This window comes from Vulpes lagopus, chromosome 3 (assembly GCF_018345385.1).
Source record: "Vulpes lagopus strain Blue_001 chromosome 3, ASM1834538v1, whole genome shotgun sequence".
Taxonomy (NCBI): Eukaryota; Metazoa; Chordata; class Mammalia; order Carnivora; family Canidae; genus Vulpes; species Vulpes lagopus.
In genome coordinates this window covers 115,261,803-115,279,640 of record NC_054826.1, presented here as the reverse complement: position 1 = coordinate 115,279,640, position 17,838 = coordinate 115,261,803, and the positions used below count along the sequence as shown (strand labels likewise).

The window sequence follows — 17,838 nt, the reverse complement described above, 5'->3', positions numbered from 1 at the left end:
CCAGCCACACTACAAATGACTCAAGGTAAGCCCTTTTAATTTCTCACAGATGCAACATTACAATCTGTATTTACTCTCCCCTGCCTACTACAAAGTATACAATCTTTCTTTGAAAGGGCAAATTCTGCTAACAAGTAATGTTCATTTATAATAACCAAAATATTTCTGTGAAGCAATTATTTCTCTCACATTATGAAAGAAATAGTATTAATAGCTGGACTTTGAGGAACAAGAGCTCCTTCCGACAATATTTAAATGACTGGCATATACTGAGTAACTTACCAGACACCTGCTGTGTGAGTGAAGGTTTCTGAGTATGATCTATATGCCATCCAACTAATATATCAACTGTATCCTGGGTGGAGACAAGAGAAAAGGGCTAATCATTTTAAGGTCTAACTGCTATTCCTCCTATGGACCATTTCAGATTAAGAAATCCTAGAAAAAGCATCTGTGTTATACCTATTTGAAATTATACAAATTTAGAAAGGGGGAGGGCAGAGGAAGAGAATAATGGATCTTTGTTTATGACCTTGAGGAAATTTTTTTTTTTTACATATCTTAAGGTATTAATGTCAGAAAGTACAGATGGTATATACAAAAACAATATTATTGTTCCATTCTATCCTAGACCCTCAAGCATCACTGATTACAATCCAAGAAGCAGAAGCTTTGTTTTCTCTCTGGTCCCCAAGGTCCTTAGACACACAACCAATCCTTCACAGCATCATATGAACAGGGAGAATCAGGGAACTCACCCTAAAATTAGTGCTGAAAATGTGAGGGTAACATCGAGCCACCAAAAGAATGCACTTAACACATTTGCAAAGTAATTCTGGTGTATCCACATTTTCAAGAATGGACTGTAGGCTGGTCATTACAAGCTAAAAAATAAAAGTTATAAACCATGAATATTCAACAAAACAGGAAGAAAACAAGTACGTTGGGTTCAAATTATTTAAGTGACTATCTGGGCAGCCCAGGTGGCTCAGTGGTTTAACGCCGCCTTCAGCCCAGGGCCTGATCCTGGAGACACAGGATCAAGTCCCACGTCGGGTTCCCTGCATGGAGCCTGCTTCTCCTTCTGCCTCTCTCTCTCTTCCCCATGAATAAGTAAATGTTTAAAATAAATAAATAAAATAAAATTGATTATGATACCAAAGAAAATAAAGTCTACAGTCTTAACTCAAAAGTAAGTTAAAAACATTTCATTCCACCAAGTTAGGCTGAAAATAAATAGTTTCCTCTTATTAAATGTCTCTTAGTATTATTCCTAAGTAATGACTGTTCACATTATTCCTAAGTGCTCTCTTTAATATCATAGACTTAATTAACTTTCAAGAACAAAAATTAAGATGTGTTTGGAAAACTGTTCCCTAAAGTACCACAATTACTTTCCAATTCAAAATTTATAGCAAATTTTATATAATCTATGCTTTAGGATATTAGTACTTGCTTCAAATTTGAATGATTTTGAATGATTTGGAGAAAATAAGTATGACCTCAACACATGAATGACAGACATGCAGTTCATGTTATCTTTATATATGGATATATTTTTTTAAACAAATATATAGCATGTCACGGATAGAATATTTTACAACTATTAGAAACCATTTTTTCCTAAAAAAGGAAAGCTCTTCTTTATAAAAGAATGAGGCTATCACTACAGAAAAAATGCTAGAACTGGAAAGACATCTAACATTTCGCACAATGTTATAATCTATATAGATACAGAATATGAATGGGTGCCAAAATCACTGAGTGAAATATAACTAAAAAACAGGATATTCAGAAGGTCTCAAGGTATCATGCCCAGATTACAAAAGGAGAGAAAGAAGCCTCCACAATGGAAAGTCCACTCTAGTGGTCATCACCTTAACCAGGTGATCAAACCCTTTTATCTCTGACAAGAAGACAATCTGAAGTTTTGTGTCTGGCTGGTGTGATGTAACAGTAAGGATGAACTCAGGAAGCATTCGTGACCAAAAGGTTTAAAATCAGGAAAGAGCAATCAGACAAACCCAGAAAGTAGAACATACAACAAATAAGAGGGACAAAAAAGGTGTGAACCGTTCTAATTAATAAAGATCAAATAGGCACAGCACCAAACAACACGCGAGTCTTGACGGAATCCTGGGTCAGGTGAGACAAAAGCTATAAAAGATATCTTAAGAGCTGAAGTTTGAATATGGACTGCATTATGTAATAAAATTAATTTTCTTAGGTATGACAATTTTTTTGTTATATAAGAGAATAGCCTGGCAGCCCTGGTTTAGCACCGCCTGCAGCTCAGGGTGTGATCCTGGAGACCTGGGATCAAGTCCCAGGTCAGGCTCCCTGCACGGAGCCTACTTCTCCCTCTGCCTGTGTCTCTGCCTCTTTCTCTCTCTCCCTCTGACTCTCATGAATAAATAAATAAAAGAGAATAGCCTTATTCTTAGGAGTTGCATGTTAAAGTATTATAGGGTGAACTTCGTGTGTAATTTATTTTCAAATGGTTCAAAAAAAATATGCATGCCTTTGTGTGTAGAAATAAAACAAGTGTAGCAAAATGTTAGTACATGACAAATCTAGATAAAGGATATATGGGTATTTATTGTACTGGTCTACCTGTTTTCCTGTGGATTTGAAAATGTTCAGGATAAAAAACTATGTGCAGAATAAGTCCAATTTGGTGTTATGATATTTAGTTATAATTTTCTGACTAGTTCCCAAAATTTTTCATATAACCTCTATAATCAATAAAAATAGTTATATTCAAAAACAGAATATAACTGTTTTTTAAAGCGACTTAAAGCATCTCATGAATTGTAAAGAGCACATATAAATGAAAGATATTTGACACTCTAAAAACATATCAAACCCTAATTTTTAAGAACATTGCTTAATAAAAAATTTAACTGCTTTAACTGAAAATGATCTTTTAATATATACAGTTACACAAAAGTGAAATAAAGCTAAGTAGGGCCGGTTTTCATTTATACAAAATTATTTTATATCATTTGGAATAAGAATTTCTGACATTTTATCAAATCTAAAAAGGCCTAGAATGAGTTGTGTTGTTCAGTTTTTATCTCCCTCAAAAAAGTCAAGTCCCCTCCTATCCAGCTGTCCTCACCAAGTCTCTATTTTAAAATGTACAAGTGATTCTAGTACTGAGCAAGTTCAAAGGAAAGGTTCAAAAAGCAAAAAGAGAAAAATCTTATTTTAAGTCTACTTTCAATTTGTACCCTTTAACTCAAACTCAGAAAGAGAAATGTTATGTCTATCATATTTACTATCAGGAGATAACCCCTATTCTAAGTTTACCTGCTCCAAGTTCCCTTCCAAAAACATTGCTGGAAAATTGTTAAGGACAATTTTCTTCCCAAATACATCAATTTTCCCCCTCAGTCTTACCTGCATTACAGATGAAAAGGCTTTCTTTTCTCCCACAGTCTCTAATGCTTTGTAGGTGGCACATAAGTAGAGTAGTTTAACTTCATCTTTTGCAGATGAGCTAAATTTGCTAAAAATCCATTTGAAGATCTTCTCAGCCTCATAGCTCAGAGAAGCACAAAGAAGGCCAAGACAGCAAGCTCCCTCCTGTCTCAACTCCTGAAGCAATTTGCTACTGTGTTTATTTCAATGCAAACAAAACAAAACACACAAAAGGCTTAAGCTTTCAAAGATGACAAGAATGACACATTTTACAAAAGAATGTCTTCAACGATTTTTTAAATTTTCTATTCAAACTACATAAAAGATTGCAATTTTATCTTTAAATATGCTCTCTACTCTCTCTATCCTGCAGTGCCCAAGAGTACCTTTGTTAGACATTAGATTTTCTTTTACAGAATCAATTATTCACAAACAGTAAGGAAAGGCCCAGAAATACTAAAATTTAGGCTTCAAAATCCATCTCAAGCTACATTAAATAATTCACAGAAAAGGGCAGCAACAAAGGATCAGATAAAACACAATACAGATAACTACATACAATGTAGTATTCAGTAGGTAAGGACTATAAAACAGGAAATGGTACTAGTTAAAGCACAACAAACTTAACAGGATAACAGCACTGATTTAAGTATATTAATAACTAACTATATAAAATTAAACCATCAAAAAGCAGTAAGGTTCGTGACCTGCTAAGATGAGGTTTTGGTGCTTTCCAACACTGCAATTCTTTGAGAATCCCCACACGAAGAACAGACTGCACACCTTTGTGGAGAACCCCAGTAGCCTCGTAGTGCAGGTGGTCTGAATCCACTGTTGCCCAAAGAAGGAAGCTCCCTTTCACCTCTATTCTCTAAGCAGTTTCAAAATTCTCTAGTTTACAAAGTTAACTGCACTCATTCATGCCTGTATTAAGAGTTTATGGCATTCCACAAGTCAATGCTCAATTACTCCGTCATGTTGACAAATAGAAAAAAAAGGAAAAAAAGGCATTTCCTTTCAAGTGGATTCCATTTGTATTGAATAATTAACATATAAATACTTTAACACAGATAAAGACAGCAGGAGAACCCAGTGAAACATTAAGCAGATATTCATAAATGCAGCCACCAATGGGTTTATCTTATATATTTCTAAATAATTTCTAAAAATATATTTGTCTTAAAAATTACCCATTACTTACCTTTCATTAAGCACATCATGTACAGCAGCCAAGATATTATCCAATTGTTTAACTAGTACCTTAAAAAAAAATGTATAAAAACTTCAAATTCCTATACTTTCAATAACATTGTGTACTTTTTACTTGTGTTCCCTTCCAAATTCTAATCAAACAGCACATCTTCCTTTTCTTATTATTCCCAGTCCCCAAATAGCACAGATCAGGAGTATTACAAATTTCTTTCCAGATTCCAAAAGAAATTTATCCATTCCTATGTAATGCCATGATCATCAAAGAAAAAAATAAACTCAAAAAGCTTGTTTTATTTACTCCAAAATGCATTAAAAAGAGATAGACTGATGAAGAGGTGAACAGATTCATGACAAAGCAACACGATAAAACGTTAGTGACAGAATTTAGATGTCAGACATATGATATTCAATTTCAACTTGCTACAGATTTGAAAATTAAAAAAAAAAAAAAAAGATTTGAAAATTTTCAGGGTGCCTGGGTGGCTCAGTTGGATTAGGCATCTGCCTTCAGCTCAGCAGGAAGCCTGCTTCTCCCTCTCCTCCCTGATCATCCTCTACCTCTCTCTCTCTCTTAAAATAAATAAATACAATCTCTTAAAAAAAAAAAAGAATTTTTTTTCATAATAAAATAGCGCAAGGCAGGGGCAGGGGGGAGGCAGAAAACCTGCATTGAATCAAGCATTATTTGGCTCACCATACCATTCTAATTTTTTTCTACATCATATCAAGTTCTTAATTTCACATTAGGAGAATTACTCAGAGTGGAAAGCAATCTTTAACTGCTCTTGAACTTTTTTTCTTTCAAGAGTTTTTCCATTTATTTAGCCTTGATCATATCTACCCATGAATAAAATACATACTCTCCAATTCCAATTCCACATACAAAAAACAAAAACATACAGGTGTCTGAGTGGCTCAGTCAGTTAAATGTCTGCCTTCGGGTCAGGTCATGATCCCAGAGTCCCAGGATGGAGATCCCTCCCATAGAGTTCCTTCCAATGGACTCCCTGCTCAGTAGGGAGTGTGCTTCTCCCTCTCCCTCTGCTCCTCCCACCAATCATACTCTTTCTCTCAAATAAATAAATAAAAACTTAAAAAAAAAAAAAAAAGACCTAGTCTGCCCTGCCATACAGAAAATAAACTTCTGAGGACAACGGAATAAAAAATGTATTAAAGGTTAAAAGCACTTTATTATAGAAGACAGCAGTGTGGATCCACCAATGGCAGATAAATTACATATCAGGGTCATCAAATTATCAATCATTATAAATATAAGCCAAATTAATAACCTAGAATAAGGAACCCTTGTAATTTTTCTTAAGAAGCAAAGCTTTTCCCTTTTTAAACCACTCTAGATAGCATTATCTACTTTATTATGGAAACACAAAAGTTATCACAATGTCCAGACTGTACTCACCAGCTTATTTTCTGGTTGCTGAATAAATTCTTTCAACTGCTTTACAGTAGCCAGTCTTCGGTCTCTGTCGTCTTCCCGGGTAATCCTCCGAAGAAGATTTGACAGTCGAGACTCCTCAGAATAAGACATCGATCGCTCTGTGAAAATAAACACGTTACCCATTGAGTATAAACAGAAACGTTAGAGCCCAAATATTTTAAAGTACATCAAAAATCACAGTCCACTAAACAATAAAATTTCAACCGAATGCAGGTCCCATCGCACGTTTTGTCACAATAAGCCAAATTCCAGCAGACTGCAAGGCACAAAGCAGAGCCTCAAAACAGAGAAACCTAAGCAAACACTTCATTCCAGAGGACCAGCTGAGAGAGAAAAAAGAAAGGCTTAGAAATTACTTTCTTCAGATTTGTTCCAAACTCTTTTCAATATTCAGGTAAAGAATATGAATACAGGTAAAAGACTTTTACAGGTTAGGGATAAGTCCAAACCAGGCAGAAAGAGGCTATATGCTTCTGTTTCTCACTTGGTATTCAGTGGAGGGAAGTCTCTTGTTCACATTATCATTATTTTCCTAAGACAAAGCTTTTGTGAACTGCAATCACACATTCAGTTCAGCAAATGTCTAATTACCATCTACCATGTGCAAGGCATGATGCCGCCAGGGAAGTGGCAAACCAGAACTATTCTTCCCTCTATTTTTTCATGACAAGAACAAGCAAGAATGCTCAAACAATGCTGGACATTGCCAATAAAAATACATTTAAGTACCAAATTTTTCTTTTGAAATTTTTAGCTGCGCTATTTAATGATTAACCAATGTGCAAGAAAAACAAACCATATTAAAGGGTTTGATAGTTTAATTTCTCTCTAAGGCATAGAAAAGATTTAATAATAAAAGAAATTACAACATCTGAGAGAAGGAAAAAGATTCTTTTTCAAATCCTTAGCCCATTGAGTATTTTAGTAAAGACGGACACAAAAACCATCATTAGGTTACATACAAGCCAGGAAATCGAGGCTCTGTTTACAATTCTGCCACTAGCAAACTACTGAACTCTAAGCCTCAGAGAAGAAAGAACTGAACGAAATCAGCTTTGGAGTCACTTTCTAACTTCTATCATACCAAAGCCAAGGACTTCAAACACTTTTAAGAAACAGCATACCCTTTAACTAGTGGGTCCACTTCTGAAAAATTTATTCAAAGGAAATATTTTTTTATGCTAAGAAAAGCAGCTATGTACATAAGGATATTCACCAAGATACACAAAACACAGACAAATATACACGCCCCTGTGGAAGCAAATGATCAAAAACTAGATGTCCAAAGACTGAGTATAACCAACAAAGTATGTAAATGAGAAATCCTGATTTCATACTTAGCTTCACCAACAAAATAAATTTCTCTTTTAGAAAAACAATGATCATTATCTTTAATCACCTGATATTCAAGGCACTTTACCTATACAATGAGGCTGTTATAAGACAGAAGGTGGTTATCATCATATTTAACTTTAGAAAAGCATCCACTCCATTTATACCCATATCCCCTATAGATCCTAGAATTCAAGGACTTGCCACAGAGGAGCCCACCATACACTAGATGTTCATTATCCACTATGATCAGGAAAATCATTTCTTTAAATCTTATCTAGTCTTCTAATCTTATTTTAAGAGACTTCCCTAGCAAGTATAGCCTAAAGTAGTATTAAAAGCTTTCCTGTGAGAATTTAGTCTAAGAAACAGTTCATGAGAGGAAGAGTGCAAACAATTATCACATGTGCATGTTTTTCAACTCAAAGTAAACGAACAAACTCTTTTGTGTGCAAAGTATCAGTAAGAGGGATCCCTGGGTGGCGCAGTGGTTTAGCGCCTGCCTTTGGCCCAGGGCGCGATCCTGGAGACCGGGGATCGAGTCCCACATCGGGCTCCCGGTGCATGAGCCTGCTTCTCCCTCTGCCTGTGTCTTTGCCTCTCTCTCTCTCTCTCTCTGTGTGACTATCATAAATAAATAAATAAAAATTAAAAAAAAATATCTGTACTTATTAAAATAAAATTTCTACAAAATTATATATATAAAAAAAAAAGTATCAGTAAGAAATGTAGTGTCCAGGAAAAGAGAGGATATTGGTATTTGTGGAGGCATCTGTGACTAGTCCCCAGTTTGCCCAATCTTACCCTGTGATTTCCTCATGTCTTTGATGGCTAACGCACGACTGCCATGCTGAATACTGGTGAACTCAGGGCTGGTCACATTGTTAACCCTCAGCTCTTGCCCCAACGACTTCCGACCATAAGTATTTTCCCCAGATCCTCCATTGACACTGTAGCCACCTAAAAACAGCAATATTTATATTATTTTAATAGGGCTCTTTGCTTTACTCAGTCAATTCCTGATAGTTTAGGATCTTACTACCTATCTGCAGATCAACCAGCCTTTGCTTTTCCTACTCTTCCCTTGTGCTGCCTGTTTTGAAATCACTTTGTTAATTTTGTTCATCCATGGAAAATAAGAGAAATGTAAACTTAAGTCAGATTTTGCACTTTAAAACCTTTAGAAGTCTAGAGAGACCGTATCGGGAGACCTCAGCCTTTGTGACATTTTAGGTGGCATAGAAACTGCCTACTGTATTATACTGTATATTATTATTATTATATATTATCATATATTATTATTATAAAATATTGTGATATTTTAGGTGGCATGGAAACTGCCTACTGTATTATAATGTATGAAAAGAACACTTACAATTTTTTTTAATGAAGGGTGTAAAGTTATTATGAAGTTTCAAAAACAGCACTGTATGTAATATATTATTAAACATATAGAAAGAGAGAAGTAGGGGAGAAAGAAAGGGAAAGAGGAAGCAAGGGAAAGATTGGTAGTTAAAAAAACAAACAAAAAAACATGCCTCTAACAACAAAGGAAGCATATATACCCTTTTCGTCATTCTGTATGTCAGTGTGGACTCTGGTATCATCGTGCCTTTGCCGAGACACCACAGCTGAATTTGAAGGTTGCAGTCCATAAGAAGATGACCCACCCCTATCTCTGGATGAAGAATATTTTAAAGTATCTGGGTCGGCTGATGCACTATCAGTTCTGTAAAGAGAGAAAAGTATAAAATTAAACTTTAAACAAATATTTGCAAAACCCAAATCATCAATCTTTTATTCAAGCCTCTCCTACCACTCTAATTTTTAAATCATTACTACTACAAATAAGCACTCCAATTACTAATAAGTCAACAGGGAAGGGACTGTCAATGAATGAAATGCCAGCCTTTCACCCCCTTCTATTCATTAGACTCATTCAGAAATATAGATAGCTACCAGGATCAGAGTAACCAACTCATCCTGCTGTGTTCAAGAGTTAACAAATTAAAAAAAAAAAAAAAAAAAAAAAAGAGTTAACAAATTTTAGCAATGAAAATCCCATGTCCATGGAACCCCCTTCAGTCCAAGGCAAACTAAGACAGTTGGTTACCCTGGTCCAGGATTCTCTTCACATGATTTGATAAAATGAAATCACTCTTCCTCAGTTGTCCTCAAAGGAGTAGTTAATTAATCAGTGGAAAAATTACAGTCTTCCCAGTCATAAAAATGAAAAGCACTGGTAACATATGAGGCAGGGGCAATGTGGCATTCTCTCTCTCTCTCATCTGAATTCCTAACTTGATTATTTGGTGGGAAAGTAAATTACAGAATATTTGAAAGCAAGCTTGATAGGTTATAAAAACACTTAGCTGGAAAGTAAGATTATTTTAATGTACTGGAGACTTCATTGAAGATTCCTTCACTGTAGAGACTATCAATTAAAATTATAAAAATTGAGAAAAATAAAATATCAAGAATCCAATAATGCTGATTGAAGGTTGCAGTCCATCATCTTTTTATTATTTTTTATTTTTATTTTTGTACTGTGGAGAATAATCCCTGATACTTGGCCACTAATAAACAAGTGGTGCAGCACCAGGGCAAAATTAGTCCTTATTCTCATCTAAGGATCAACTCTACGATTCAGTGTCCTCATCAGTACAACAAGGAGCTGAGTTTAATAATTTCCCACAAGTCTTAGTCTTCCAACCATCAAACATAAAGCATGAAGAAATAAGACAACACTCCAACAGCATATAAAAAAATACCAAGTAAAAAGCTCCTGTCCTATTGGTACTATTCTGAAAGGAACAACCTTCTGAAAAAAAGCACTTTTATGATATGTACTAAAAACATCTTCTGAACCCACAACTATTTGGGAAACTGGAACACACTGGCAAGAGCAGAAACTAGCCTGTTCCTTGACCCTTATGGCTCCTCCCTCTTATATAAAAATGGCTTCAGGGATGCCTGGGTGGCTCAGTGGTTAAGCATCAGCCTTCAGCTCAGGGTGTGATCCCGGGGTTCTGGAATCGAGTCCCACATCAGGCTCTCTGCATGGAGCCGCTTCTCCCTCTGCCTATGTCTCTGCCTCTCTCTGTGTCTCATGAATAAATAAAATCATAAATAAATAAATATGCCTTCAATGTTTGTGTATATATTTCAATTTATCATTTTTCTTTGCCCCACCCACAAAAATATTAAAGATGAAATCTGGCATAAACTCAGACAACCCAATCTATACTTACTGAAACTACTATTAATATAAAATGCAAACAATAGGTCCAATTAAACTTGGTTAAGTGGTACAAGTCTAAATTATTCCTAAAGGCTCTCAAATGGAAACTTAGTAAAATTCCATGACCCTAGCATACAAAAATAACTAAGGCTCTATAATAAAATATCTCCTTCAAACATATAAGGTTCACTTGTCAATAAAACTCAGTATTTCCAATAGATGAAAAAATATAATTTATGGAATTTTAAGAAAAAAAAGTACGGGAATTTTTTTCTAAGCATACTAAATCTATAAGCATTTAAATATCATTAACACTAAATAGAACATGAGAGCTTTTTAAAATGAATGTAAGGACATTTCTCATATTTCTAAAAATAGCACATTAAATGCGCACCTACAATAAACCATAATATACCATAAACTTCTGAAAGGGAACTAAAAAATAAAAGAGAGCTTAATAAGAGCTTTCCTGAGAGATTTTGAACTTGTGTTTATGTAGGACACCTAACACAACCTAGATAAGTAAACCACTAGCAAATGAATGGATACAAGATTAACGAAAATCTCCCAACATTTAAACATCTTGAATTTCCTGTTTAAATTATGTTTATATATATCAATATGCTACCTTTACTACTAAGAATTAAGTATTTGTATCATTTTTCTGGTGACAAGGCAGTAAACATAAGGCAGCAGAGAATATGGGTTAAAAAAATATATATCTGGGCTCAAATCCCAGCTCTACCACCAAAAAGATTAAGTGGGACTTTGCACAAGATACTTAATCTCCAAGCCTCAGTTGTTTTCTGCGTAAAATGGGGATAATACCTATCTCACATGTACAGTTGTAGTGAGACTTAATAAGATAATAAATTCTTAAGAAATACTTAGCTTACAGGGTATGCTCAAAGTTACTAAGACCCTGGGGCGCCTGGATGGCACACTCGGTTAAGCATCCGACTCTTGGTTTCAGCTCAAGTCCTGATCTCAGGGCGTGAGATTGAGCCTCATTTTCAGCTCTGCATTCAGGGCAGAGTCTGCTTAAGACTCCCTCTCCCTCTACCCTTCCTCTCAGTGCACTCATATAAATAAATCTTTTTTAAAAAGTTAATAAGACCATAATACTAAACTCAAGATTTCCAGTCTATCAAATATATAAGCAGTTCAAGAGCATAGGAATACAATCAAAACAAGCTTTCATACCCAATATACAGCAGCTGATTTTAAGTTCTTCAATGAAGAAATTAAGCATCTCCTACCAACAAATCCATTTCTACCTATGAAGCATTTGATTTCAAACTAAACTGGAAAAAAAGAATGGGAACAAGTTCCCAGTTTATTAGAAATACAGGTTTTTGGGCAGCCCGGGTGGCTCAGCAGTTTAGCACCGCCTTCAGCCCAGGGCCTGATCCTGGAGACCCAGAATCGAGTCCCACGGCAGGCTCCCTACATGGAGCCTGCTTCTCCCTCTGCCTGTCTCTGTGTGTGTGTCTCTCTCTCTGTGTCTCTCATGAGTGAGTAAATAAAATCTTAAAAAAAAAAAAAAATACAGGTTTTAAAATACCATGAGTTATGAACACCAAGGTTTTTTTTTCCCCCCTCAGAGTTTGGGTTTTCAGAAATATCACAAAAAAATCACTGGGGTTAGAACTACTGTCTCAGAGCTGTCTAAAAACTCACTAGTTACCAAGTTCTTTAAAAACAAACTGATCATTTCCAACCAGAATTCAAGTTATAGGTAGTCTGAAGTACAGACTATAATCAAAAGCACAAAATGGTTCAACATTTAAATGAAATCTTGATTTTTTAATATCAAGACTGCTTAGGTCTCAAAAAAAAAAGTCAGTATCAGGTTGTTAGCACCAACACCACCGCCCAGTCCAATAAACAGAAAACTGTTAACGAACGGAAATTAGCACTTAAAATGAGGCAAAGGCACAAAATAGATTTGAACTCAAAAAGGCAGGTATAAATGTTAAGCCAGTTATAAGGGCTGAAAAAACTATCTCATCTGCCAGAATTAGTGTCTCAGTTTAGTGATAAGAGAAAATGTATCTGTTAAAACTAAGAATCACACACACTAGCAAGGATCAAAAATACCTCCACAACCCCTTTAATACTCTAAAAATATTATGGAGAGAGAGAGAAAAATAAGAAATGCATAAATTTCCTGCAAATGATTAAAGTGAAGTTAAAGCCTGATGTACATGCCACATGAGAGGTAAGTTTCTAAAGCTCATACCTCAAAAATCGCATACTGTATAATATGGAGCCTTTGTGATGTTTTGCATCAAGTCAATCTGTAAGACAGTAGTTACAATATTAGTGAAGACAGTGGGTTAAAACATTTGTTGTTCAAACATGAAGCAAATATCATTCATGGGTTAGGTGCTTTTAGTTGTACTATGGCCCTCTAGGGTTCATATGTTGAAGCAAAAATTGAGATGGAAAGCCACTCTGTGCCTTTGAAGATAGAGAGGCTTAAAGTGGCAACCAAAAAACTTTTTAGTACCTAAGAGAATTTAAATGTTAACTATATACAAATCACATGCAAATATAGTTACCGCTCATTTAGTTACCTATTCTCAGTATACAGAAAACATAATAAATCTGAGAAGTCATTTATTTGAATGACCCAAATCCTCAGACCTCTCATCAACAATCCACCATGTGCTAGGGGATAGTACCTCCTGGCTACATGTGGTTTCATCCAGTTCTTGTAAGCACTAAAAAGCAACCAAAAAAAAAAAAAAAAAAAAAGCACCACTCTGGAAGTATGAAGTCAGGGAATTCCCTATAAGGAAGCATTTCCATAAAGCACCCCAAAATGACTTGATGCAAACACCACACCTAGTGGTGCCACTGAAATAAGCATCATATTGCTTCAAGTTGTTTTTAACTAGGCTTATTAAGGGATTTTGCTCTTACAGTGAAATCTAATTTGTAATGGATATCAACCAGGAGATGAGATTTGCACTAAAGCCAATGAGGTGGGAATGCATTTATTCTCTAAAGCAATGGTGCGCAAAAATAGTGTCACTGTCATAAAGTAGTTGTAGAATATGCTGTGAGTTTTTCATTATTGACAGTTAATACCACTTGAAAATGATTTATCTTAGAAATAAGTTCAAGGTTATCCCTATGATGCCTGTTACTCACCTGGATTCTGATAACGCTTTCATGAGGAATAGAAGAAAAGGTGAATCTCTGCACTAAAATATGAGTCTATGGCTAAAAAATTCATTTGGGAGGCTCACGGACTTCATTATTTGAAACTCTTCCCACAAGAGAAAACAATGAGTTCAAATTTAGTAAAACAGAATTGAACCATCATGCCAAAATTATGAGCTTACATCAGTTTTGCAACACTGAAATATTAAGTTAATATAATTTTTTTAAGTTAATATAATTTCTTGATGAAACTTCCTTAGCTACTCAAGTATGAAGTGTATATAATACCAAATCTTAATTATTTATGGGTTCTTTGTTACTGATTTTCAATCACTAATCAAACTCAACTATATAGCAATGTAGACTCAAAGTACGAAAATACATTTAACTACTTTTGCAAAATTGTAAATAATTTTACGATGACCAAAGGAGGTCTGGCCTTTACCCTCAGCTTCTGGCAAGTAATCTCTAAAGTCTTGGAATGTCATGCCTAATAAAAGTGTCCTTGTTCACCTGGGGGCTTTGAGCCACGCCAGAAAGTAAAACAATGTGATTTATGAGGGTGAGAGGGCTTTAAGTCACAAGAACCAGCTCAACCTCCAGAAGGGCTGGAAATTAAGTTTATGCATGTGGGCAGTCGATCATGGAGTCCCAATAAAAAACTCTAGACACCAATGCTAGGATGAGCTTCCACGGTTGGTAATATTCCATGCATACTGTCTGTCACACATCAACACTACAAGAGTAATACTGTGTTCATGACTTCAATAGGAAACTACAATTGGAAGCTCCACATTCAAAATTTTCCTGGACTCTGCTGTATGGGCCTTTATCAGTAGCTGATTTTAATCTGCATCTTTTAGCTGTAATAAACTGTAACCACAAGTAGAACAGCCTTCATTGAGGTCAGTAAGACCTTCTGGTGACTTATGCAACCTAAGAGTAGCCTTGGGGACCCCTGTACTTGCAAGTGGTATCAAGTAAGGTTGGTCTTATGGATCATGCTCCCTGTAACCCTGCATCTGCATTTATAATCACTGAATATGCTCTAAACCAAGATTTTAAAGATTGTGAATTTTGTTTTTTAATAACATCTTTAGGAAACACAGTAAAGATGTGACTTCAGTATAGTTTTCTTTCCAAGGAATCTCAAACAATATTTATTGACCCTCTAACCAAATTAATCAGAAAGGACACACAAAGCAACTCTAGGAGGGTACTACATCAGATTTTAAGCTTTGCTTCATGCGCACAATTGTCCTCAGTGGTAAAGACTAGTCAACATACCGCCCCAGGAACTTCTCAGACTACAACGGGGTCTTCAATACTGCCTGTGTTGCCCTAGATAGGGTTCTCTCCTTACCAAAACAGTTTGCAAACTTTCTGCACCTTCCTCCTTTCCCCAGCTCTTCATCCATGAGCTTACACATTCCACCTTCATGAGAAATGCAAGCCATTCTTCTAAAAGCACTCTCAATAATAAAGGCTAACGGTTTTAGGGACGCCTGGGTGGCTCAGCGGTTAAGCCCGGTTAAGCGCTTGCCTTGGGTTCAGGGCGTGATCCTGGAGTCCCGGGATGGAGTCCCACATCAGGCTCCTTGTATGAAGCCTGCTTCTCCCTCTGCCATGTCTCTGCCTCTCTCTCTCTGCCTCTCATGAATAAATAAATAAAATCTTAAAAGAAAAAAAAAAGGCTAACAGTTTTGAGCTCTAACCACATCTGGTAAGCAACTTAGCCAAGCTGTTTACATATATTTAGTATTTCATCTCATCTTCAACATAATCCTATTATGATCATTAAAGATAATAAATTACCATCTCACAGATGTGTTAAGTTTCCATAATGGTGACCGAGTGCTATACATCTAGTAAAAGGCAGAGCAAGAACTCATTCAGTTCTGTTTAACTTTCAAGTTCTTCAGCACTCCACTAGTGCCTGCCAACTTCCTTCCAGTAAATCCACAGATTCATCTACATGTTCACACACAACCTTTCTTCCCATCACCCTCACATAATGGAACAAGTAAATGTCCTAGCTACAGCAGCCCTCTGAATCTATACATTCCCCCTATTTTCTGAGGTATGCTGTGGATTTCCCGCTTTCCTACTGCTCATCACTTAGCAACCCTCGAGTCTTTTGTTGTTGTTAAAGGAAAACAACAACAAAAGTCAAAATCTTGGGGAACCTGGCTGACTGAGTCACTAAAGAATGCAACTCTAGATCTTGAGGTCATGAGTTCAAGCCCCACATTAAGGCATACTCAAAAAAAAAAAAAAAAAAGCAAAATTTTAACGGCCTTTTTCCTTCTAATTCTCATTGTCTAGACTCTTCACAGCCAAAACACTTGGAAAAAATTTACCTTCCTCATCTTAGCTCACTTTCAATTCACTAACCTGGATTCCACCATCAGCACTCCAATGAAACTGTTCCTGCTGAAGTCGGAGCTGCCACTTGTGGCCTACTTGTCCCTAAAATTCCATAATTTTCAGTTCATCTTGCTCAATGTTCACTGATAACTTACTTTTGACACTTTCTCTCTTAATACCACTCTAAAGTTGTTGTTGTTTTTTTTTAAGCAACTTTAATTCCAGTAACTGTCTACTTTTTCCCAGTCCAAATGAAGTTCTTCTTCGCTTCCTTCTTTCAGCTTAGAGTTCATGGTCTATCTTTTCAGTAACACTCTTGCCAATCCCCTTAAGCTCTTTTAGTATTTTCCTCACACAAATCCGTTTGAACTCCAACCTTGGACAAACCCTATTATCAATTACCCATCATTCATAAATAAGCACCACATCCCCCAATCCTCCGATGTTCATCTCCCATTCTCTTACAAGCATTATCCAAACCTGCCCCATTCTTTCAGATTCCAAAATATTCTCCTAAACCCCCTACACACACACACACCTTTTCACATTCTACTTCACCAAGAAAAAAAAAACACCATCACACGTCTGCAACCAATTCTAGGCCTTGATTGGGATTCCATCTACTTCCACCTTCTCTCAACTTTCAAATATCCTTTTCTCCTTTCCCATTGAACTGAATCTTCTCTTTACACATGTAAAATGTTGATGTCTCTCATTTAAAAATACAAAAACAGGGATGCCTGGGTGGCTCAGGCATGATCCTGGAGTCCTGGGATCAAATCCCACATTGGGCTCCCTGCACGGAACCTGCTTCTCCCTCTGCCTATGTCTCTGCCTCTCTCTCTCTGTCTCTCACGAATAAATAAATAAAATCTTAAAAAATAAAAATACAAAAACATTATTTTAAAAAATATTAGAAAACAAAGAGAAAAACTCCATCAATCCCGCATGACCCTCCACCAAACAATCTGCCTTCGCTCTCTGCAAACAAAGAGTTGTCCCCTACTCCCCACCCTGTTTCTTCACCTCTACTAGCTCCTCAATCCACACTGATACAACTTCTGCCCCATTACTTTCCGCAAAACCAATTATGTAGCTCCAGGTTGCTAAACTCAAGACATATTTTAGGCTTTATCTTACTCATCTTCTCAGCAGCTTTCACAGGGCTACATAGAGTTAAGCACATTGTGCCTTGCACAAAGGTACCTTGCAGAGGAATGAGGTAGGCTGAATGAAAACCTCCTTTTAAAATTCTCACAGGGACGCCTGGGTGGCTCAGCAGCCGGGTGTCTGCCTTTGGCTCAGGGTGTGATCCCGAGATTCAGGATCAAGTTCCTCATCGGGCTCCTTGCCCGGGAGCCTGCTTCTCCCTCTGCCTATGTCTCTGCCTGTCACTCTGTGTCTCTCATGAATAGATAAATAAAATCTTTAAAAAAAGAAAAAAGAAAAAAGAAATAAAATTCTCACAATAATCCTCTGTGCTGAGATCCTGAGATCCTGAGAAGTCAAAGTAACCAGATTCTTCTCTTCCTTTGGCTTATGGGATGTTAAACTCTGTATTTCTTCCTACCTGGTTCTACTTTCTTAGGAACCTTTGAGGGCTTGCTCAGCCTCCTCTACCAAACTCCAAAATCTT

The 17,838-nt window shown here is 36.3% G+C and overlaps 1 protein-coding gene across 4 annotated transcripts in view; it reads right to left on the bottom strand.

The window, feature by feature from the left end:
- Window positions 1-17,838, bottom strand: part of SMG1 (SMG1 nonsense mediated mRNA decay associated PI3K related kinase) — a 105,624-nt gene that overhangs the window by 68,205 nt on the left and 19,581 nt on the right. For 2 of the 4 annotated variants that reach the window (XM_041750109.1, XM_041750111.1), the window contains exons 2-8: window positions 8,989-9,152; window positions 8,228-8,383; window positions 6,053-6,189; window positions 4,625-4,683; window positions 3,403-3,616; window positions 759-884; window positions 283-355 (exon numbers count right to left, since the gene is read on the bottom strand). In XM_041750109.1, the coding sequence (XP_041606043.1) occupies window positions 283-355; window positions 759-884; window positions 3,403-3,616; window positions 4,625-4,683; window positions 6,053-6,189; window positions 8,228-8,383; window positions 8,989-9,152 (929 nt within the window). Of the gene's footprint in view, window positions 1-282; window positions 356-758; window positions 885-3,402; window positions 3,617-4,624; window positions 4,684-6,052; window positions 6,190-8,227; window positions 8,384-8,988; window positions 9,153-12,906; window positions 12,965-17,838 lie in introns of all 4 variants that reach the window. The other 2 variants (XM_041750112.1, XM_041750110.1) reach the window with 2 other exon arrangements.